Genomic DNA, 23,645 nt, shown 5'->3' on the forward strand with positions numbered 1-23,645 from the left:
TAGACAGATAGATAGATAGGTATTGGTAGACTAAAGATGAATGGACAGATCCGTAGATAGATCGGTATGCAGATCGTATACATGAGAAAGGCATGTGCCAGAGAAGAGAAAGAAGAACTGACTACCTGAGAAGCTTTCAAGTCATGTGACTCAATAAGGCCTTTATGTCCGAAGGGAATCCAGATAGAACATGTATCGAATCGACCTGCAACTCCCGAGTGTATCTGCAGCTGGAGAAGTAAACGAAAGACACATGGACGGATCTCTTTCACTTGATATAAACCTGAAAGAGAACAAGAAAAAGAAGCAGGCAAAAGACAGAAAGAACGAAATCTTTCTTAGAAACAAAAGAGAGAGGTAAAAGTCGTCTTTCTTATGAAGCACAGATAATGAATGTGCTACACATGTTCCTTCACCTCGATATCTCACTTATCCACCCCTACACAGAGTTACTTCTTACCATCCTCACTACATGTGAACTTCGCATAAAGGGAAGACTGCTAGAAGCAGGATCGCCGTGCGCAGGAAGCTAGAAGGACAACAAGGATCTATCACGACTGAAAGAAACGTCTCGCTTGTGTCTATAAGACCTCATCTAAAGGGCATGAAGAAGAAGAAGGATAGCCGTAACAAAGAATGCGGCTGAAATCTCCCATACATGATTTGGTCTGAACCCTATACCTCATCATGGAGGGAGAAGTTTCCCAATCACCTCTGAAGTGTTCGCCGCCTGGACGGCGATGTCCTCTGAAGATTCTAAGCATCAGCCTGGCCCAACCAACATTCCATCTCCCCTCATCTACGGAGAAATGCATGCGAGGTGGAGCTTAAGCTTACCTTTGATAGGATAGAAAGGAAGATCTCCGAATCGATATTTACACAGAAGAGAAGAGTTGACCCCTAGAGAAGGAACACAGCTTATAACAAGAGGTGGAGGAGGGGGAGGAGATGACTGTATCGAGAGATTCTCATTCCTCTTCATGACAGAAGATGCAGACTGTCCTGAAGAAGACGCTTGTCTAGCCTTGTCATCACTTTCATCTTGTGGTAGACGAGAAGAAGATTTCGCCACGTTCTCTCCTCTTGAATGAACGTCGTGAGAGCTCGTTGAACTAAGAGATGATGTGGCTGGAAATTTTAACAGCTCAGCGGGGCTAAGGGTGACAGATGAAAAGAAGAAGAAGAACACCGACAAAAAGAAAATAGAGGCTTTGACACTTCTAGAAGAGTTCTCGGTACCAAAAGATATACATCTCTCTCTGTCGAAAATCTTATACGTGCACAAATATATATAGACATATAAATAGATTTCTATTTATATACTTATAGACGGTTTAAGCGACAGCGATTCCACTGCGGGGGGATATCTGGGTGTGTGCGTAAAATAGACGAGGAACTGGACCGTGAAAGTGGTACGTTGTCTTCAATCCCGGAGGGTAAACGAATAGACACCTCGGCGCTCTGATAAGCATTTGAAACATGGTAGTCCTGCAATAAAGGTCCCTCCTACCGAAATAACTGAAGAAAAGTCAGCTGAAAGAAAGACAGTCCCCAAGGGGGTTTGCTAAGATGCGGTTGTACTAGTGTCTTGTGTTGAGGAAGTAGCCATTCAACGCAGATGTACAGACACAAGTAGCTAGAGACGATCCTAGTAATCCTAAGAAACAACTGAAATAATTCCTCTCCAGCTAGATCTGTCTCTCTCTCTCTCTCTCTATATATATATATATGTGCATGCATAGGCACACACATATACGTAGATATATATATATATATATGGCTATACTTGCAGATCGTAGCTCCGAAAGAAACAACGGTTGTGACGTTAGCTTGGAGGAGAGTCAACTGACTCTCGGGAGAAAAGCATCCGTACACCTCAGTCCACTCATACAGTAGTACATACCTTTCTTCTATAGTAGAAGTTTCGCGCAGACGCCACACTAACTACGTGTATAATACAGATGAACCTGTTGCATGCATGTTCTTACCTGTTACTTATTCTCGCCGTAGGGTTGACATACACATCAGGTAGAACTGCAGCACGTGGAAAGGTGATAGGAATGGAGACCTCCATCATCTTCTTTAGCAGGCATGCTGTGATGTATACCCCTCCCTATACATGGACAAAGGAAGTCGCAGCGTCTTTGTATTCCTCGCTGAAGAAACACCATGGGAGCCTATGGTGTGCTTGGCTCCCCTGCACAAGAGTGTCTCTCTATTCTTCCTCTATAAATACCTCCGCAGATACAACGCCAGTCATAGGAACAATACATATAACTGCGAAGCTCTCTCTGTGTAGGTACTTATACATATATATGTGCATACATGTACATAGAAATGTGAATATATGTCGTATTGCATCGTAGTACGTTGTGTATGGTGTACGAGAGAATGAAGAAGTCTACGTCACCAGGCATGCAGACAGTCAGTGGCAGACTGACGGGGACTTTAACATTGGGAGCTCTATCTAATACCAGAGCGACTGCTTGTGGAGATTATGAGAAAGACCGTCGTAATCCTCCTATCACTCCGAGAATCCATTCCCTCGTGACTCTACAACAGCAATGCGTAGGCAGGCGAACATGTATAGAAAGACAAGGCGAAAGATCTCTCTCCAGCTTGACGGATGGTATAGAGATAGCCCAGGTAGCTAGCCACACGTGTGCATATCATCACAGACTTGAGACAGTGACAACGGTAGACGCGAGTTCCGTAGACACAGAAGACGTTGTTGACAGGTGGACCTGCTGTCTGTAATGTGCTGCCTTTCTGCCGTCTGAAAAGCAGACTTCCTCTAAGTACTTTCACAAACTGCATCTTCTCCCGCTTTCCGCTAGAAGCGAGAACTTGCAGATCACTTTAGCTACCAACATATCCACACACGCAATCGCATATACCTATATATATGTATATACCTAAGTAGCAGATATAAGCCTGCACTAGGACATATATATGTTTGTATGGCTACAATTGCTATGATCTGGAGGTCAGGAGGGAGGTGTTGAAGAAGAACCTCCTGTTTTCACTCGACCTGATTCAGAACCACCGACAGAAAAGGAGAGAGATATGAAGAGAGACGACCCACCACTACAGAGCATTGGACATCTACATCAACAATATCATCTTTTCCATCATCTCCCGCATTCATTCCTCCTCCTCCTCCTTGTCCTCTATCTTGGGCTTCATGCATGGTACAGTGTATCTCTTCGACAATAGAGAATCTTAGCCAACTTCCTCGTTTGATCCATCTCCAAAATGGTTCTTTTGCTTCACTTTCTCCGTGCGGAGAGGTGGCCTTGACTCCTCCAAGACTTCTAGGTATAGAAGAGAAGAAAGAGAAGTCTGAAGAGGACGTCGTTGATGCGATCATTTGGGGTTCTTTTCCTGGTATCTTTGCTTGGAAGAGGGTGTCATCTATTAAGAAATTCGCATGTCTATCCCCAAGAGTGATCGCGTGAGTATCTTTATGAAGAGAACGTTGTGTTTCTCTCTTCTTAAGGATACGACTGTTCCTGGAAGCCCCACGACGTTCGTCTTCATCCTGTCTAAAAAAGAGATCTCTCCTCTCCATGGTCAGACTTGTCGCTTCATTGGCAGAATGCCCATCACGTTCCTCACTCCATCTTCGTCCTCTTAAAGAAACACTACTTGACCTTCTCACGATATGACGGTGCTGTGAATGAGACCTTCTCCTCCTTAGAGGAGAAGAAGAACTGCTACCTCTATTGCCATGATGAGCAGGATAACCATGCGAGTCATAGAGAAGAAGATCATCCCCTACACTGGAGAAAGCATCTCTTTCATTTCTCCCAACTTCATCTTCTTCTTCTTCTCTTCCTTCATATTCATCACTTCCATCTAGCCTTATTCTGCTACCTCCAGGAGAAAGGATCTTCTTCTTTCTCCTTGTTAAACTTCCCGTTGATCCTCCGGAGAGGAGGCGATGTGAACCACCTCCTCCACCATCTGATGTGGAAGATCCCTTTGCACTATCATGATGATAAGACGGGCCATTATAATCTCCTTTCGTTGTCATCTTCTTCTTATTCTCTGTCTTCTTCTTTGAACGTCCCCCAAATCCTAATCGACTCCATAGACTTGTGCTGTTAGCATGACTACTATCGCTTGTCTTTCGTATCCCTCCTGAGGTCTTCATAGAAGGAGGTGTATCTCCATCACTTGCCGCATAAAAGTAACCCTTCCCTGAAGATGATCTTCTTCCTCTTGGAATAGTCTCTTCGTGGTCTTCTCGTGGCGGTCCTCGAGACCATCCTATCGGAGTTAACTGAGGCAGCCATGAAGGGACCGCCCATACAGATCCACCAGGTATAGGTGTCATTGTAGAAGATGAAGATGTTGGAAAAAACGGACTGGATGAGTATTCAGATCGAAAAAGTCGATCTCGATGGTGCCAAGTATCCTCATGATCTAAAACCATCCATCCATTCATCGCTTCGTCTTCTTCTCCTTCTTCACCCCCCCTCCATCTAGAAGAACGAGGAGGGTACTGAAAGGGATCATCGAGCTCTCCTTCTTCCCACCACGCGTCTTCTGTCTTTGATCTTGTGGCAGGATAGAAATGAGAATGGTCACTCCCTATGGATGATGTAGTAGAAGCCTTATGACTTTGCATTTGACGTCTCCAGTGAAGGACCTGTAGAGCACGTAGCTGGGCTGCTGCTGTAGAGAGTTGTGTGGAAGAGAAAGATGAAGAAGACGCCGCTAAAGACGAAGAAAGAGACGTAAGATACTGAACACATCGGATCGAGAAGAACCAACAAGACATGTTGACAGAAAGAACCTTGGCGATGAAGAATGAGAGAGGTCGATAGGAAATCGGAGAAGAACTAAAAGAGAAGGATTAGTTTAAGTGTGTGTTGAATGGAATAGGCGCTGATGTTTTAGAAGAGGTCTTACAAGACAGGTGAAAGACACAGATTCATAGCAACATGTGTCTATACACTACACACCCGTCTACATACATGTATGGATAGAGGGGAGAGAGAGAGAGAGAGATACAGTCACACCCCCCTCTTCACCCCCGTCTCAGCCACGACAGATCTATGTATCCACGAATACACCTCTCCTCGTTCACGTACCACGTGTACTCGTCTATGTACTTTTATACATCTTTCACGCTTCCTTTTCTTCACTTCAGCCCATGTTTGACCAAGCACAAACTCACGTAGGACTCCTGCCTCACAGAAATACATGCCTCAGATCCTAAGGAATCACACCACACGTTTCTCTGGGCATGCGCGCCTAGATATGCACACGTCTGTGCAGACGACAGGGAGAGAAAGAAAGAAGAAAAGGAAGGGAGAAAACATGATAGAGACAAAGAACTCATCCACCCTACCTGTCTTAGTTTTCTTTCTCTCAGTTGACTCAGTTGTTGTACCGATCCCTTCGTCCATGTAGGCCTGGGAGGAATGCAGTACTGCCCCGAAGTACCTCTCGATGATTCGTCATGATTGTCCTCATCTTCTTCCCCTTCATATAATAATCCTCTTCCTTCTCTTCGTCTTCTTCTGCTACTATGTTTTCTTCTTCTTCCTCCGGCTCCCTCGATTCTATCTCTCGATGAGCCTCTTCTCAAACCCTCTTCATCTAAAGCATCTCTACCTAAGCTTTTTGATCTCTCATCGCCCTTTCGACTTCTTATACTACTTGCACTCCGGCTATTCTTTTCTCTCATTCTCCTTGCTTCTTCTCTTCGTCTTCTCCCTCTCTCCTCACTATAATAATCTCCCTGTGACAAAATATCCGTATCATCGTCACTGCCGAGGAATCCTGTCTCGTCGTCCTCTTCTTCACTATTCACTGTAGCTGTTGTAGCTGTAGGTACACCGGAAGCCGGGGGAAGAAAAGAGTAGGAAGTTGGCAGGGCAGATAAGCTTTCAAATGCGTCTCTTAAGAGCGCAGGAGAGGTTAACTTAGGTCTTCCAAAGGGAAGCGCTAACTGTAGAGCCAATAGAAGACTTAAAGAAGAAGATGACGAGATATCATTCATCGTCATATTCATATCATGACCTCCATCCTTGTCTTCAGAGAAATCTTCATTACCACCCCCTCCTGTAGTTGTTTTCGATGAGGCGGAAGCTTTCAAAGAGCTTCCACTAGCACCAGAGACCCCTGTACTTCTTTGACTGGAGCTGCCTGTATGGGGTGTAGAAGGACTTGATGTATGACGATGGTGAGACTGAGAAGAAGGAGCAAGAGATGACGTAGACGTCGTAGTTGAGACAGTAGGACCTGAAGAAGAGCCATCTGTATAACGCGTATTTTTCGTAGATGTTTTGGTCCTTGCAAGAGAGCTAGGTGATGCAGATGAAGTTGACGGAGGAAGATGAGGAGAAGAAGAAGGATTTGCAGTAGAAGTAGACGTATGGTTGAGAGCACGACGCGAGAGGAGAGGAGAAGAAGGAGGAGAATAAGAAGATACAGAAGAAGGAAGAGAAAGTGAGAGAGAGATATAAAGATCCATAAGCTGATCTAAAACATGAAAGGCTGCCGTCACCTGAAAGGAAAATGGGATGGAGAAGTATCAAAATAACACACACGGAAAGATGGATATCGAAGCGACGCGTCTCTTCAAAAGGAGACATGAGGAGAATTAAATCCTGTCCTAGCTCTTCGTATGTTAACTGGAAGCTAGTAAGAGAATGATTGGACTTGGTTTGAATATGCCCTCTCTCATCAGCAGGACATATTCATTATCACCACCTCTACCCAAGTGCATAGCCATATCTCTCAATGATCTGTCTGTCTATCTATCTATTCATCCAACTATCTCCTACATGGTGTCTCTAACCTCCGCTGTTCTATATCTATACCCGCTGTCTATAGCTGTTCTCCACGTATACATTCTCATGTACTTCTCCTCCATCGGGTCTACCTGAGGAAGATCAAAACAGTTAGCAGTAGCTGGATGAAGACATCCTAGTCCCGGAGCTTCATCAAGAGCTAGAGCCGCAAGAGCCACAAGGAAACGTCCCCCTTCACCTTGTTTACGTCGAGCCATCTGAAAGAGATTTCCTGACGGAGTATCAAAATTTGCTTTCTTCTTCTTTGCCTTTCCAATACTATTGTCTCTTATCCCCCCTCCGGTGTCTCCTCCGCCAGCGGCTCCTCCCCGTCCTCCTGCAACTCCAGGTGTAGATACACCCGGTGCTCTAAGTTTTGTCGAACCATCGGGTGTGAATGGCGCTCCCGTGAGCCCTGCTGAAGAAGAGGAGGAAGATGAAGTGAACGGCGACGAAGAACCTGTAGGAGCTTTCCTTACAAAGACCACTGGCCAGAGGATAGAGAATAAAGAAGAATTGAGAGGTGGATATACGCATGAAGTGGAGACAGGAGAAGAGAAAGAAGGAACTGTCTCTGCCCCTGCCATCATAGAAGGATCACGAGGGCACGAGGATGAAGACGCCGAACTGCTTGAATGTTGAGGACAGGGGCTTGAGGAGAATGAAGAAGAAGGAACCTGGAGAGAACAGAGTCCTTTAGAGTGGTCATCCGAGACATAGAGATACGGTGGTGATGGATTCTGTTGCTTTGAGGTATGGTGCATGTGTGTTCCATTAGGCGGAAGATATTTAGGTGAGGATGATTCATTTGAAGGCTGGCATGTACAGGAAGAAGAACCACTAGGTCCAATATTGGCTGTTGATGAGGTGGACGTACACCCGGTGCCTGAGAAGCCATGTGTTCCAGCTGTGGTCGAGGAAGCAGCATGATAGCTATCGATTTGCTCAGGATAAGATGAGAAGGAAGGAGTCTCCGATAACCCTGTTATCCCTCCGTCTCCGCCTCTTCCGACATGCCTCCCAGATAGCAGTCGATCACTGTTGTCTCCATGATAGATATCATCACGATGACAAGAAAAGTGAGAAGGCGGAGTAGTAGAACTAGGGGGGAGAACAAGCATAGCTGTAGGGCCACAAGGCCATGTAGGTTCTTGAAAGTATCTCTCTTGACAGAAGTCATAATAGAACGACGGCTGTCCTTCACAAAGCAAATCTTCTTCCTCCACGCCTGCCGTCTCACACAAAGACATGTCTGGAGTCTCTGACATCGAGCCAGAAAACTCAGGAGTCCCTAAGAAGCCTCCATTAGATGAAAAAGAAGAAGGGACAGAACTACAGAAAGATTCAGATAGAGAAGGTATCATAGTAGAAGGAGTTGAGCAACATCCCGCTGTAGTTACACCACCGCCACCTCCTCCCCAGGTATCATCTTCTGGTTCATTCAGAAGCTGAGCCATAAACGCATGTCGTAGAACTTTATCGGAGGGCAATGGAACATATGAAGGCCCCTGTATACATCCCCACACAAGAGAAACATATCATGTCAGTATTGCAATGAAGGAGACAGCGATCTTATACCTACAGAAGTGTCCAGAAGAGGGATATAAGCCGGCAAAAGAGATTTGAAGAAGTAGGCTGTCATACTGAATAATAACCGTCCAGCTATCTCCTTCGTCGTAGGCAAGAAGGGTGACGACGAGTATTACTATATGAGGCTTGTGTATGAGACTATTGAGGAATACTATGCACTATTGCCCTTCTGTTGGAGACAGTAACACTGTTCAAATATGTGTGAAGGCATTTCCGTTATGGAAGCTACACATAAATACTACATCGAGTGAGAGATCTGCAATAGACGACCTCATACATATCCCAAAAGACTATGTCCGAGCTCCTAGGAGTTCTTCACAAATACAGAGAGAGAAGGTAGATAGAGAGAGGGTGGAAGCAGTAAGAACTCCCCAGTTCTTCGTGTTGTCGTGCCACTCGTTCTATAGACCGGGGAACGTCCTAGTGTGACTTCTGTCCAAAGTGAAGTCTCCATCTGAATCTTTCTTCTTCTTCTTCTCTCCGTCCTTCTCCATCCATCTTTGAACAGTAACAGCAGCTGGGCTGATCTCTTGAAAGGCATCAGTTCGAAAAAACATGAGACACATCTCATCCTTACCGCGATTCTCTTCCACCGATGATCTACCGTAGGATATCTTCTCGAGAAGAGCAGACGAACACATGATCGTACTCCTTGCTGGCTTTCTTCTCTTGATGCATCCCTCTCATCATTATACTTTCTTCCCCGTCTTCTTACAAAGTTCATATCTCTCCCAGTACTGTTCGAACTCTCTCCTGGTCCTCCACGATAACGGCGTGATGCCTTCCTTGTTCTTCTCCTTGTTCTCCCCCCCCCTCTTGGAGCATACAACCCTGCCAACCCGCCTCCTAGCATATCATTTCTTCTTTCTCTTTCTCTCTCTGACTGGATGATCCGGTGTCCTTCAGTATTGTCGTCTTCGCCGCCTTCATGAGAGCTGATATCGGTATCTTCTCCTTCATCTTCATCAGCAGAAGAGTAGAGCGTTTCAGCGGTTGAACTGTCTCCTGAAGGAGACACCTCAAATATCCACCATCCTCTTAGTGAACACATTCTGAGAAACTAAGAAGAAAAAAGGAGAAAGACAACGCTCGATGTTTCGAAACATCAGGTACTCCTCATTTCTTGATTCTAAAGCGCCGTACTTTGTAGCACCGTGAAGTTCTTCTGTGCTTGTTTTACTTCCGACTCTCTGACGTCTTGAGAGGAGGGAAAGCAGCCGACGAAGGAGAGGCTCTCTTGCAGCGACTGAAAGTTGGGTGCCGGTATGAGATGATAAAATAACAGAGATGAGTTCCCATTCTTCCCTTACATGCCGTTTCGCGGAAGAACGGATCGCAACCTGGACAAGACCTGTCGCAGAAAATGGACTGGTACTACATCGATACTTGGATAGCTGAATCCCGTGGGAGAGAGGAGAGGAATTTCCACCGCTCAGTTGATGATTCCACCGCTCAGTTGAAGACGACGAGTGAGAAGAACCCGAGACAGGAAAAGGGACCAAAGTGCTTACTGGAACTGAAACAGAATACAAAAGAGGAAGGCCGAGAATGTAGACGATACAACGGGGAGCTGGGAAACACAAGAAATTCGAGACAAGAATCTCTTCGTGTCACTGCTCGGACAAACAGACGGATTGTTGGACGTCGCTGAGGACAAAAAAAAGAGGGAGACAGGACTGAAATGATCTCCTTGCTCGGAACGTCAGAAGCTAGCCCCTCCTAACGCTGCAGATGGGGATATCCGCCGAAGCGGAGTACATCAGAATACTTACTACCGCCAGAGAAAACAAGTCACTGGTTCAAAAGATGTGAAGAAGCTCCGCAGTTCAGAAGTTACCACGGGCTCAGAACATTCCGGTATGGTTTCGTTCGCTCCTTTGGCTTCTATCACGCGTTCTAATTGAAGCCCTGACGCATGCCGTCGAGCTCAGGTCTCGAGAAAACAGAACATCTACAGGGGCGGGGAGCGATTAGTTCATGTCGGTTTGACATAACGAGGTAGTCCTCCTCGAAGGTTCTAGGTTTCTGTGAGTACACTTTAAGATTAGACACCTGGAGGACACCACACCGGACACCTTTGTCTTTTTGTTTCGCATTGAAGCTCGTGACCTGTCAACAAGCTGGAACGGGCACGGTCGCGGCGTGAGGATCAAAACTCCCCTCGCCACCCCCCCCCNNCCTCGCCTGTGATTGTTGGCACCGGCAGGCCAGCGTGATGCATGTGCACACTTGAGTTCGTCCGGATAGAGATGTAAACGATCCCTTTGTATGGTGTTATGGCTAAGACAACGAAGATTCGCCCTTCAGAGGGTTCCTGGTGTTGTTGTTGGTGCACCATTGGAAGGCATAGAGGCTGCTAGTGAGTAGGAGCAATTCAGCACCACCCGGGCCGTGTTTCTTTCATGTAATGGGAGTACACAACGGCACACCGTCAAGATAAAATGTCACGCCAGTTGGTGCTGTTGTTTGGCTGTCTGAACTTCCAGCAAGCAGTAAGCTGACGAACCAGACAGAATGAGGGACGGATAGTCTGGGCTGGGTGGCTAGACAGCGAACAAGGTGTCGTGATGAGACGGTGCCTTCTTTTGTGCACAGCGTACCTCCCGTGAACGCTAAACGTATATCGACGAGCGACATTGCTGGAATCTCTCTGCTGAGATGTTCAGCTTATTTTTTAGGGTTTAACCCTAAACCCCAGGGGCATGAGTTACCGTGACAGTGGACGAGAAGCCGTCAATGCTCACGACAGATGGCTCTAGACAAAATATAGCCATCAGCACGACACGTGTTTAGGGATACATAGATCGCCGGGGGGAGAGCTGTACGCACCCACAGATTGCCTTGGAGAGCGGCACATCGCTACAGATAGCCACGGAGAGCTATACGTAGCTACAGATTGCCCCGGAGAGCTATATGTCGCTACGGATACCCGTGGAGAGCTATGGGTCACCCGTATAGAAAGACCTATAGTCAGCTTCGGGCAGTTGGCAAGCACAGAAACACCTCTCGATTGAGCAGACTCTCGGTCCGAGTCCACTCAGGCACGGTGTACTTACTTTAACTAGCAGTGCGGTTCGTGTACACTCTGAGCAGGCGTACACGTGCATATACTCTATGGTCACAGCCTACAGTGCAGAGCAGGAAAGGAGCCGATCTGGTGAAGCAGTGGTCCGAAGGAAACAGCACGGCAGAACTAGAGACTGCAGTCTGCCGTGCCCACCGTGAGAGTTAACAGACCTGTGACGCGGACGCACAGCAGACTTCTTGAATAGCCTCTGCACACGGGCCCGCTACGAGGTCAACATAACGGGTGAACCGGAGACAACAACTATTGCGGAATTTACTATGAGTTCGGACAATCAGCCAACAGAGGAGCGACAAAAGAGAAACTCCTAACCAGCCACTGTAACAACATGGAGGAGCACGGACGCCGCTGGTGGGCCCAGCCTCCGACGGCCCACTGCTGACATTTCCGTGTCCCCCCACAACCGGCACCGGGGGCAAAAGGAAACTCCCATTGCTCAGGAAGAAAAAAAGACAACTTGTACCTATTCTCTCACGGCCATTACAGATCCCTTTGCTGTTCATCTCGTGCAACTTCACATACGAGTGCTACAACCTGTGTCTGAAACCTGTTCAACCATTGTGCATCGGATCTCACAAGCATTGCTCACATGCTGTCCCAAAAGCACGGATACACGCCCCCTTGGAGGGAGTCTAAGAACACGTGGTCCTGGACTAGAGCGCGCCAGCATGCGGGAGGACTCAGGAATTCTGTCAACCTCCCCGGCAAAGCGCTAGGTCAAAAAAAATCTAGACAACAGGAAACCCCATCAACTGAGTCACTTGCGTCTCTGCAGTATTTTAGGATACGGACTTTCCACGTACCCAACAAGAAAAAAAAAAAAACAACTACCTCCCATACAGCACGGTTGTAGAGAGTGCAGCCACCCATAGAATGGCGTGACCACCTGCTTCCGCCATGACGCTCGCAGCTCCACTTGTAGATGCAGTTGTTGTCGTCGTGGCTGAGGCGCTGTCAACCGTTATGATCACCTTGCATTCGTCATTGGCCCCGCTCTTTTGACATTTGTAGCATAGAGTTGTAGTTTTCTCTGGAAACGTCGAAATCGAGAGTGTGTGAGCCTCTAGTTCCACTCCTCGAGTGAACGTAGCCTTCGGGATCACAGTGGCGAGTTTAGCGGAGGCTGAACAGTCCTGGCCGGTGAAAACGTCTTCCGCGGAGGCAGGGGCAAGAGTCGTCATGTCACCACCACAAGTGAAGGTAGCGTCTTTGGCGGAAGGTGTCACGTGTATGTTCACCGTGCCCCCGGCTGTTTTACATTGTCTATCCTCGGCTGTTCGATGCACACAAGAGCCGCGCAAGAAAAGAATTCTCCTTACAGACGCAGCCCTACGTTCGTAGCCTCTAAGCCACTCTCACCCCAAAGAGACTAGAGAACCAACGTGAAGTATCCAAACTGAGTACTGTCTTTCTATACCCAAAGCCTAGAGTCTACACCAAGAAACTGCGAACTCAGAAACAAAACAGTCGCTCCGTACTCTCGGATACCACGGAGATCCACCACATGCAGAGTAAAGTTACGCTCCACGTGGAGACAGGAACCCAGTCAACGCAATCTTTGCACACTATTGAACAGGTCCCACCTCTTTTGGCGAACACCACGAACTTCGCTGTGATGACTGGAGTGACTCTGAAATCCAAACGCCGTTGTCGTGAGGAAATAAATATGCGGCTCTTGAGAAACAGTCTGGAGCGCACCACACTTATCTCAACTACGCTGTCAAGAGATGTGCTGCCAAGAAAAACAGCCACCTACTACAGGCTGTGTGCGTACAATAGTCTCGCGGTAGTGAAACTGGTCATCACTCGTTCCAAAACGACGTGTCTTCCCTCTAACACCACATCCGCGGAGAGTGGTCGCTAAAGCGAAAAAGACATAGCGTACCTACGGGAGCGCTGCCTTTTACAGTCACCTCCACCGTGCACTTTTTTTCAGCGGACACGGCCGCGCTATCCGTGCAGAGAAAATACACCGTTGTGTCGGTTTCCGGGAAACCCGTCGTCTTCACTAGGTATTCCTCCCCCAGAGGCTGCAGGTACGCCTCCCCGTTGAAAAGCTTAGGAAGGGACCCCTCCACCTTGCACTCCTTATCTGTGAAGCATGATGGGCTCTTCTCCACGGTCGTCGGAGGTTTCACACTAATAAACTCATTGCCGCACTTGAACTTGACTTCTGGGGTTTTTCTTGAAAGCTCCAACCGAAGTGTTCCGCCCACTTCGCTACACGTTTGGACTGGCTCCGAGACTTTCCCGCCGCTGGCGCCGCTCGCGGTGATGGGGGAGCAACATAGTACGGAGATACACGAGCCAATCAGAAACATTGCACTCGTCGGACGACGGTGTTGCCACGCCATTTTGAAAGTATACTTACCGCTGGGCTACGAATGTCGAAGAGCGGGGGAAACCACGTCACAAGAAACAGCAAGCCGGTCGCTTCCCGAGAGTGGGAACTACAGCTACAGGGTGGACGCGGCAAGCAAACAACAAGGCGTACTCGCACGTTCCGGTCTTTCCAATCTCTGACTCGCTGAACCAACACCGGAACGGATGAATAAAAATGGATGCAGATAAGCCAGGGCTGTTTCCTCTTGCCGGCTCCTCTAGTCGCATGCGGCATGCGGCACTGACAATCGATGCGTCTCTTCAGCCCTAACTCACCAGGCAGGTACGGCGTCGCACACCTCCCGCGCCCAACCCGGTGGCTAAATTGCTCATGGTCACGCCCCTAACCCCCCGTTGTCCAGTTCACGGACGACATACGGTAGGGCGTCCGGAACGTCTCTGGGAGTACACGTTTCAAAACTGTTACTGATGTGTTCTTCAGCAAGGGGTAGTCGTGTCTTGTACCGTGCGCGCTGCGTTTTTTTAGGCCGCCTGGACCTCTCGCAGTCTTCTCCTAAGCTGCAAAAGGGCGAGACCGTAACAGTCCGGCAGTATCTTGACCGACGACAGGCGCTCTTCACGACTGGCATGGAATGGACTTCGCAGTCGAGGTGGACTTTTGAATGACAAGTAATCCTAGGGCTCGTGATTTTTTTTTCACCGGCGGCATAGCGGTGTTTCATCCGAAGATGTTACTGTCAATCAGCCGCCGCGCAGCATGCGTTAAGTCGCGGCCTACGTGGGCCGAGTGAAAGACCATAGAGAAAAGCGTAAAGCCGGCGACCACTGTCTGCACGCAAGCGAAGGCTCTCACCTGCGTGTGTTGGGGCTGGTCTTTTGGTCCCTCGTTAGCAGCAGAGTGGTGTGAGTCGACTGTGTACTCGCTGGCGATGTCGTCTCGAGTGGTGTTTAATGTGGCTACACAAACCTGTACGCATTTATAGCGGGGAAACAGTGGGGGCGGAACGAATCTGTCGCGGCTCGTTAAGCATGACCTTCGTCCGACTGGCCACTCCGCGTGTCAAACGGACTCTCGGTCAACGCATCTCTATGAGTGGAACACCGAGTATCCCAATTTACGGTTTACGCGGCCCACGCTATACATAGCTAGTTAGATAGCCTAGACAGCTATCTATAGGCGTGCACTGATAGCTGTATCCGGCTCTGGTTGAGGGACGTCCTGCGAAGATTCGAGGTCCGGGAGCGCGCCAGATGTTCTCTCGACCCAGCGGCGCTTCTTGTGTGTGCCCTACCTTGTCGTGTTGACTTCCCGTTCCCTCGCGTGCACAGCTTAATGTGAAGAGGATGACGGAGCTCGTGGATCTACAGTCAAGCAGATCGGAAAAAAACCAGGGAACTGTGAGTAACGGCCATCTCAAGGCCTGAGAGACTTGTGACGCGGACCGCTCACATACTGCTCGGAAAATCGCTGACGCGGAGTGAGGTTTTTTGGATGCATGAGTCGCAAACTCAGGCACAATGCCAGCTATCCCGGGTTCATGGAGTCCGAGAAGTTATCCGAAGCAAGGCTGAAGACCGGAAAAACCAGTCGACAGCCATTGTAACAATCAAGGGGCAGCGACGATGTGATTCCTCGGGCCGCCATTGTGTCCTTGGACAATCCGAGAACAACTACCACTGGCATTTCCTAGAATCGCCCCAGGTGACACCCAGAGCAAAAGGAAGGTCCGCTGTACGAGAAAGAGAACCCTGAAGTCAACTCCTCACGGCTATTACACGTGCCTTTGCTGTTCATCTCGCGTAACTCCACAACGCTGACAGCATCCGTTTTAGCGAGCTTTCCGAATGTTGGTGCGTCTAACCCTCGAACACTGGTCGAGGGCCTGTTCCACGAATGGAACCTTTCTTGGGAATAGTATATATAAAGAGCCAGCAGGAGCGAGCCAGGATGGCAAAGGGCCCAGGGATCCCGCCCGCCAGCCACGCAGGGTGGAGATTCTAGATCACAAAGCAGCACTGTCAGCGGAGTAACTCATTTACCGCAATATTCTGTATCTTTCAGCTGCACAGTCTGCAATGCTAAGCAAGAAGGCCACACAACTATCTCCCATACAGCATGGCTGTACAGAAAAAAGCCGTCCATAAAGTCATGTGACCACGTAGTTGTTCTAACATGATGCTCGTTGCTCTACTCGTAGATGCGGTTGTTGTTGAAGATTCCATCAGACCAGTGGTTGGGGCACTGTCGACTGTTATAATCACATTGCATGCTTGGCCTTGGTTGTTCTGGCACTTGTAGCATAGAGTCGTTGCTTTCTGAGGGAACGTCCAGATCATCACTGTGTGCAGCTCCAACCCGACACCCCGGCCAAATGTGGCCTTCGGAATCAGTGTGTCCAGGACGGTCTCGGCTGTGCATTTGTCGTCGCTGTAGACTCTTGTTGGGGAGCTAGGGAGTAACGTCGGAAAGTCACTGCCGCAAGCGAAGGTAGCCTCGTTGACTGGGGCTGTCAGACGAGCGTGAATGGTGCCGCCGACTGTCGTACATTGTCTATCCTGGCCTGTTCGTATACCCATGGAAGAGGAAAAGGACTCCCTGCAGATTCAATCGCCTATCTAAATAATAACCTTCCCGGAGTCTCACCTGTGTGCTGCGCCTACAGAGCCACCGTGACATATGCAAACCGAGTACTCTTTCTCTGTAGACAACGCCTATCGTCTATGATATCAGTACATAGACGGCGGGAAAACGCAACACTCTCTGCCCATGGTGGCTACGGAGATTCATCCCATATGGAAAAATACACTCTTCTGCTCTGTATGTTCTCAAGCATTCGGCCGACTCTACGAAATGAAATCTTGCAAATGGCTCTCCTCAAGAAAACACCATAAGCCCTGAGAAACTTTTGGAATGGACTTCTTCGCCCCCGCAAAAACATGCATTTCATACAAAGACTTGTGAAGGAACCACTCGCCTCTTGTGCGACACGAGATATAAGCATTAACGAGAAAGATATCCGAGACGTCCAAGTCAAACCGCCACTAACATATTGCCACTTATGACCGTCTGCGCGCGGACGCTAGTTGTCGTGTCAGCAGGCATCATTCTGTTGAGAACATAGTGGCCTTTTAGGTAACAAACCCCAACCTAAGCGACTGGTGCCAAGCAACGGAGGCTTACGTATTGGAGCGCTTCCGACAATCTTCACTGCTACCTTGCACTTTTTGTTATTGGGTGCTGTAGGGTCTCCGCCTGCCGAGCAAAGGAAGTACACTGTTGCACCGGAAACGGGGAGAGCGGGTGTCGCTATTGTGTATGCTCCTTGCTGGAACACGACTTCTACCCGACTGTCGATAAGCGTAAGAAGCGATCCTTTCTGAGTGCACTCAGAATCCGTGAAGCACTCTTTGCCCTTCAATTCTGGACTGAATTCAGGGAGCAGGAAGTCGAGTCCCGCTCCGCATTTAAACCGCACGACGGGGGTTCTTCTTGAAATCTCCAGCTGGATGTCCTGGTCTTCATTGCACGTTTGAACCTGCGTTGCGCTAACTCCACCGTCGCGAACGCTTTCAGTAGCAATAGGTGTATATAGTAGGCACGCACTTGTAAGGAGAAAGGCAAAAGCACCTTTCTGGCAGCGCTGTTGCATCTCCATATTGCGGTAGTACCCAAAAAGCCTTAGAGAAGCCCTACTGCAAACTGCGAGGGAACCTCGAAACCACTCCACGTAGACGTGAATGGGTGCGTCGGGCAAACGCTTCTCGCGAGCGAGGAGCTACAGCTATGGCAGAGCCGCAAATAGATCGCGAGATTATCCACATATACGCTAACGGCCCAGGACGCTTCGCACGGAAAGCCGCAAACAAAAAGCGGAGCCTCCAAAGTAAAGCTTTTACTACCTGGCCAAACTGGCTAGCAGCATGCGACACAGACAATCGAAACAGGTTCAGACGCATGTCTCTCTTGACCCGCCGCCCGAGTAGCTACGGCATGGCGGGCGTAGCCCGTGCGTACCTCCCTCTACAACGTGCACACAGTCGCCCGGCTGGGTGGCCGGACGAGATGTCACTTGGAAAAAAAAATGGAAACACGGCAGTCTTCCATCGCAGGAGCACCGCTCCGCCTCGTCTCTATCAGCCAGGTTTGCCCGGGGAAGGGCCTCGTTTGCAAGAAGCTTCAGCAGGGTGGCGGTTCCCCCTGTGGACGGGACCTGCTTTACGTGTTCATTATTTTGAAAGGCTGCGTCTCGAAGGGCAAGCTAGTCCCGCGTGTCTAGTCCTCTCCGTTAGCTTGAGCGGCGTAGGAACTGACCAAACACCGGGCGCTGTTTCAACACCCAGCCCGTTGGCTCGCGCCATCTTCCGTCCCCGGCCGCGCCGAGGCGGACTGAATAATACTGCATGACGGAGGCTGAAGGCAAGCCCGATCCTTGCGAACAGCCCGGGGCTAGCTGATCTCCTGCCTACTACTTACGCTGCCGGAGAACCATAGCTCTTTGTGGGACGCATGTGGGCCCATGTCCTCTCCCTATTACCACCTGAACCGGGAACATTGACAAGCGAGTTAAGTTGGCCTGTCCACTGGGCTAATAGCCAGCCACTGACCAGCTGCGGTCACTTCGCAAGCTGCAGCTAGGAGCACCGCCGGTCGCAGCAAGAATTTCTTACTGTGTAGTGGTCCCGGGACGAACAGTGCAAGACGAGGCGTCACAGGTCCAGGAAGACGTTAAGCCTGCTGGGCAGGCAGCGAGTGTACAGTAGTTGGACAACGGAAGGAGAGTAAACGATTCTGTAGGGCCACGCTGCTTCTGTGGACATAGCAATGGTAGTTACCAACCCGCATTGAAGTTGAGTTGTGCACACTAGAGGGCCCCAGTGATGTCCGGCAACGTGAGCGCGGTTTCGGACTTCCCGGGAACGCCAGGCGCCGACTCTGGATTTACGTACGCGTCTCTACTCTGAAAGTGTTTGTGTAGTGTAACGCCTCAGGGCACAAGTCGATGTCGCAATTCGAGGCACTGGCGAGCATAATTTGCAGTGTCGCCAGTTGTTGTTACAGCAGGCAGCACGTGCATGTTTCGCACGAGTAGAACTGCTCGCGTAAGACGAGTCCGCGGAACATGTCTGGGTGTGTGGGGCTTCACCTTTTGCTGGACGCTTCGCAAGGACAATCGTGTTCGTCGGTTAACTGGTCCCGTCTGCTCCAAACTTCCCGTCCTTTGAGCTCCGGGAGTGGAAGTGAAACCGTGCACTTTCATAGGAGTGGAACCCGCTGTATATATATATATTGATCGTTTTTTCAGTGCAGTGGCTACTTGGGACTGCAGACATCTTGTGCACGGCCGGCGGTGCCTCGCTGCACATCACGAACAGAACTCAAGCACAATGTCGGCAAACGCGGTGAGCCCCTCTTCTCCATGCATTCGTGGAAACATGTCACACAGGTATTTACACAACACACAGCCATTTATATAGGCGTGAAGCGTTGTAGGTGCTACAGCTATAGTCAGCTTAAATCAGTTACCAACTACAACACCACTTCTGGATCGAGGAGACACTCGTTCAGGCCCCAGGAAACACGACATGGCTTTTCGCAGCAGCGCTTCTCATGTACACTTCAAGCTGTCGCAGCTGCTCTGTGGTCACCGCGTAGAATGAAGACAACGGCACGCCTCATAGTGTTGTGATCAAGCCGAAAGATAGAGATAAAGACAGGGAACTGCAGTGTGCGTAAAACACCTTTACTCCGAGGGCTGACAGATATGTGCCGCGGACCGTACGTAGGGTCGACAGACCTGTGCACACATCCTGCCCACAATGATATCACTACGGACGACCGGAAACATATAAGCAACAACTGTTTCGGGTTTATCCTGAGTTCGAAAGTTCAGCAGACACAGGAATGAAAAGCATAGGGACTCCCAGACAGTCACTGTACCAATCAGAGAACAACGCCGATGTCACTTCCTTGGGGCCAGCCTTGAATGGTCTACAAAACCCTCAATAAGTGACAGTTCCTTAGCTCCCTCCAGTCCACCTCCAAAACGAAGGGTAACTCTCATTGCGGACAAAAACAAAGACCCGCAGTCCACTCCTGACCGCTAGTGGAAATGCCTAGGTTGTTCATCCTGGGAAACATAGACAATGGCCGCAGCGCCAGATTGGAGTCTGTGAAATTGGCTCGCAAGAACCCCGGGGAAACCGTTGACAACTGATGACAAAAAGAAAATTCGTAATGACATCCGACGAAACAACAAAACATCCTCCAACGGAGCGCCCGATGCGGAAGCGCCCAAGAATCACTACCAACCCTCCCCGGCCAAACGTGAGGAGGACCGAGATCACAAAACCACACTGTCAATTGAGTAACATCTAGTCTTCTAGTATTCATGACCACCGGGCTGCTCAGGAACCTACCATGAAGAAAGCCAGCCAACTACCTTCCATACAGGATACCAGTGAAGAGGGCAGCCACCCATACAACGGCGAGACCACCTGCTCCTGCCATGACGCTCCTCGATCCACTCGTTGATGACGTCGTTGTCGACGTGGCTGAGGTACCGTCAACCGTTATGACCACCTTGCACGCTTCGGCTGGGTTCTGGCCTTGACATTTGTAGCATAGAGTCGTTGTTTTCTCTGGAAACGTTGGAATCGCCAGTGTATGTCTCTGCTTCTCTAGACCGGTACCTGGAGTCAGTGTGGCCTTTGGGATCAACGTATCAAGTTTGGTCTCCTTTGCACAACTCTCGTCGCTGAACACGTCTGTTGGAGCGGCAGGGGCAAGAGTCGTCAGGTTACTTTCACAAGCGAAGGTAACCTCGTTGGTGGGAGCTGTCAGGCGTATATTTACCGTCTGACCGGCTTTCGTACATCGCCTCTCTTCGCCTGGTCGGAACAAAAGAAAGTTATTCGAAGAAAATAAGACCCATCTACGAACGCGTAAATAGCATCCCTTCATAAGACTCGCTTGACGGTGCCTGGGGTGCGTGCAAACAGGATGCTGTTTCTCTGGGGCCATGCCTGCAGTCTCCCACACCAATACATAGAAGTGAGACAGACCAGGTGACCTCTGCTTAGAAAAGACTCACCGCAGGAAGACGCAGACACGCTACCTGTAGATATTACAGATACTGACCCCGGTCCACTACATTGAATCCTACAGCTAGTGTTTCTAAGAATAGACGACAGTCTGTGAGTAGTGACTGGAGTGAACCTGCAGGCTCGGATTCTCCGTGACGGAAGAATCAATATGCACCTGACAGGAAATAGAGTTTGAGGTGGGCTTCCTTATTTTTCGGGCAAAACACCTGCCAGGCCCGGAGCGACAAAGAGACATCTTACACCCCCCCCAGTTAAAGGCTCGCTGACACACACGGATGAGTTACCTATTCGCAGGTCGACTGTGCCAAGTCATCCAGCTGTAATGGTCATCAGCGTTACTACGTTCGGTCACGAAATTGACAGCTTCTGTCTCCTAATAGACCTCGTCCCTACATTGTGGTGCGGAGCCGAAGGCAACGAACTGAAGCTTACTGACGGCAGGACTTCCTTTTATCTGCAACTCCACCGTGCACTTCTTGGAAGGCTGGTTCTCATTATCCGTGCAAAGAAAGTACGCCGCCGCATCCGCAGTGGGGACCTTAGTCGTCTGGATTGTGTGAACTTGTTTCGCGTTATCGACCGTGATCGCCACACCGTCAGGAAGGGGACCCGGCAGCGTGCAGTCCGGGTTTGTGTAACACTTGTTCCCGCTTGAATCGTCGGCAATCTTAGGCAGTAAAACAGTGAGCTTCGTATCACACTTGAACTGCGTGACCGGACTTTTTCCTGAAATCTCCAGCTGGATCTTCTGGGTATCGTCGCATGTTTGGACGTTGTTCCCGGCTTCACCAGAGGCGCCACCCGCGATACAGCGAGTACATAGTATGAAGAGACATGAGACGAGCAAGAAACCGCCAAATGGGCGGTGACGGTGTGGCCACGCCATACTTGCAGAATATCTAGGCCTGCACTGAAAACTTGACAGGAGTCGGCAACGCGGAAGTGAAAGGGAACGCGGGTAGAATCTTCGAAGAAGGGAGCGACAGCGAGGGTATGGACATGCAAACAAATAACAGAAGAATCAGTGCACGTTACTACTTGGGAGGATGGGGACGAAGCTCGACACAAGCATCAATGTCCATTAGTAGAAGCCGATGCGAGACAGGTAAGGCTGTTTCTACTTGGCAGTTCAGCTAGCCGCATGCGACTCTAACAATCGAGAGGCCCGCGGAACCGTGTCTGCTTGATGCTCGGTCACCGGGTAGGGAAGACTTTCCCCGCATCACTCAACAGACGCTGAACGATTCATGGCCAGCCTGCAACGAGCGTTCGGTTCACAAGAGCGTCACATACTGCAGGCATCCGAAGCACCGAGATTCTACATTACCCGATCACCAGTGAGCGATCACTCGGCAAGCGCTTGCGGCTTGTGCCCCTCGGCGTAGGTTTCGTTCTTCTAATTTCTAACAGCTTGAAGCACCAACGGTCTCCTTCTAACCGTCAGCTGGATGAGAGCATGGAAGTCAATCTTCCTCCTCGATTACGGCGATTCACCGGAGTTCCGCTCGGGGACAGCTCTTTGACACTGCCAACATACAGCAGACACCTCGCTTATCAAGATCGTCTTTTTCTCAAACCCAAGCAAGCCCCGGGATTGTGCGTTTTTTGGGATGGCGGGCATACCAGGTGGAGTAAGATGATACCGTTGACCAGGCGGTGCGAAGTCCGGCGTTCTTGTGGAGGTCACTACGAAAGGATGAGGACAGTGCGCTGGTCTGTGCCTAGGTGCAAGTGAAGCCTCTCCGGTGGATTCCAGTCCGTTGCTCCTCATGGCGCTCGCACAGCAACAGAGTGGTGATGAGTCGGCTGTGTACGCCTGTCGACGCAGACTGTACTGGCGTCCTTTGCGCCAGTACCTGTGCTGACCGCGCACCAGGACACAGCTAGCTAGCCCTTTCCCCCGGCCCTCGAAGCACTCCGCCTCTCGAGGCCCAAGCGGGGGACAGAGCTCGTGAGATCCTAGCCAGAAGGGGGAAACCACCGAATCACAGTCTGAGTAAAGGCTCGATGATCAGGGTTAACAGACCTCTGACCCAGACCCTAGAGCGGACAGCTCAACGGACCTGTGAGGCCGTCCCGAAGATATCCTTAACGATGAACCGGAAGCTCAACAAACAACAGCTGTCTCGGGCTTTGGTGTGAGCTCGAAACAACAGATGCAGCACTGAAAAGTCTAGAAACTCTCAACGGTCACTGTACCAACGAAAAAACAACACCGATGTCACTTCTAGGGCCCGCCCTGAACGACCCTGCAGTTGAAGAAAGAACAACCTGCAGTCTATTCTTCGACGACTACCACAGACCTACCCACTGTCCATCCTGCGCCACCTGAGTGAGGCCTGTAGGATCGACTGGCAAATAACTTTCAAAGGTTAACCACTCATCCTATGACAAATAGAACCATTCTTGGTCAAAGTATAGGGAACCCCCGCATACACCTCCCGCAGAGCGTCTCGATTCGAAAAGGCTCACGAATCCCTGCCACCCATCCACGAAACGCCTTGACCAGAGATGCTTAATCAAAAAACCCACGGCAGTTCTATGACTTCAAAGGTATGTCCTACACAGGATACCAGTGAAGAGAGCAGCCACCCATACAACAGCGAGACCACCTGCTCCTGCCATGACGCTCCTCGATCCACTTGTAGATGCAGTTGTTGTCGACGTGGCCGTGGTACCGTCAACCGTTATGATCACCTTGCACGCTTCGGCTGGGT

At 49.7% G+C, this 23,645-nt stretch overlaps 6 protein-coding genes across 6 annotated transcripts in view; 1 reads left to right on the forward strand and 5 right to left on the reverse strand.

The window, feature by feature from the left end:
* The window catches only part of CSUI_005465 (adaptor complexes medium subunit family protein), a 15,437-nt gene extending 4,965 nt beyond the window's left edge, over positions 1-10,472 (reverse strand). Inside the window, exons 1-7 of the mRNA XM_068065641.1 lie at positions 8,974-10,472; positions 6,899-8,314; positions 5,360-6,520; positions 3,086-4,750; positions 1,989-2,113; positions 838-1,154; positions 126-283 (exon numbers count right to left, since the gene is read on the reverse strand). Coding sequence (XP_067922381.1) covers positions 126-283; positions 838-1,154; positions 1,989-2,113; positions 3,086-4,750; positions 5,360-6,520; positions 6,899-8,314; positions 8,974-9,447 — 5,316 coding nt within the window. The 5' untranslated portion in view covers positions 9,448-10,472. The remainder of the gene's footprint in view (positions 1-125; positions 284-837; positions 1,155-1,988; positions 2,114-3,085; positions 4,751-5,359; positions 6,521-6,898; positions 8,315-8,973) is intronic.
* Positions 10,473-11,879: 1,407 nt separating this feature from the next.
* Positions 11,880-14,030, reverse strand: CSUI_005466 (sag-related sequence srs60a). The gene is made up of 2 exons (XM_068065642.1): positions 13,367-14,030; positions 11,880-12,754 (listed from the first exon to the last, which is right to left on the reverse strand). The coding sequence occupies exons 1-2, from the start codon at positions 13,833-13,835 to the stop codon at positions 12,309-12,311; spliced, it is 915 nt and encodes a 304-aa protein (XP_067922382.1). The 5' UTR covers positions 13,836-14,030; the 3' UTR covers positions 11,880-12,308.
* Positions 14,031-14,195: 165 nt separating this feature from the next.
* CSUI_005467 (uncharacterized protein) lies at positions 14,196-15,239 on the forward strand (the record flags this gene model as incomplete). The annotated part of the gene is made up of 1 exon (XM_068065643.1): positions 14,196-15,239. A coding segment is annotated over one exon (294 nt), but the record flags the coding sequence as incomplete, so codon positions are not given.
* Positions 15,240-15,820: 581 nt separating this feature from the next.
* On the reverse strand, positions 15,821-18,363 carry CSUI_005468 (sag-related sequence srs60a). Its single transcript, XM_068065644.1, has 2 exons — positions 17,006-18,363; positions 15,821-16,385 (listed from the first exon to the last, which is right to left on the reverse strand). Exons 1-2 carry the CDS (start codon positions 17,478-17,480, stop codon positions 15,925-15,927), a joined length of 936 nt encoding a protein of 311 aa, XP_067922384.1. The 5' UTR covers positions 17,481-18,363; the 3' UTR covers positions 15,821-15,924.
* An 825-nt stretch (positions 18,364-19,188) lies between these two features.
* CSUI_005469 (srs domain-containing protein) lies at positions 19,189-21,977 on the reverse strand. Its single transcript, XM_068065645.1, has 2 exons — positions 21,361-21,977; positions 19,189-20,712 (listed from the first exon to the last, which is right to left on the reverse strand). The coding sequence occupies exons 1-2, from the start codon at positions 21,812-21,814 to the stop codon at positions 20,261-20,263; spliced, it is 906 nt and encodes a 301-aa protein (XP_067922385.1). The 5' UTR covers positions 21,815-21,977; the 3' UTR covers positions 19,189-20,260.
* A 1,058-nt stretch (positions 21,978-23,035) lies between these two features.
* On the reverse strand, positions 23,036-23,645 carry CSUI_005470 (uncharacterized protein; the record flags this gene model as incomplete). The annotated part of the gene is made up of 1 exon (XM_068065646.1): positions 23,036-23,645. A coding segment is annotated over one exon (168 nt), but the record flags the coding sequence as incomplete, so codon positions are not given.

The sequence above is a fragment of the Cystoisospora suis genome, assembly GCF_002600585.1.
Source record: "Cystoisospora suis strain Wien I chromosome Unknown contig_2648, whole genome shotgun sequence".
In the NCBI taxonomy this organism is placed as follows: Eukaryota; Apicomplexa; class Conoidasida; order Eucoccidiorida; family Sarcocystidae; genus Cystoisospora; species Cystoisospora suis.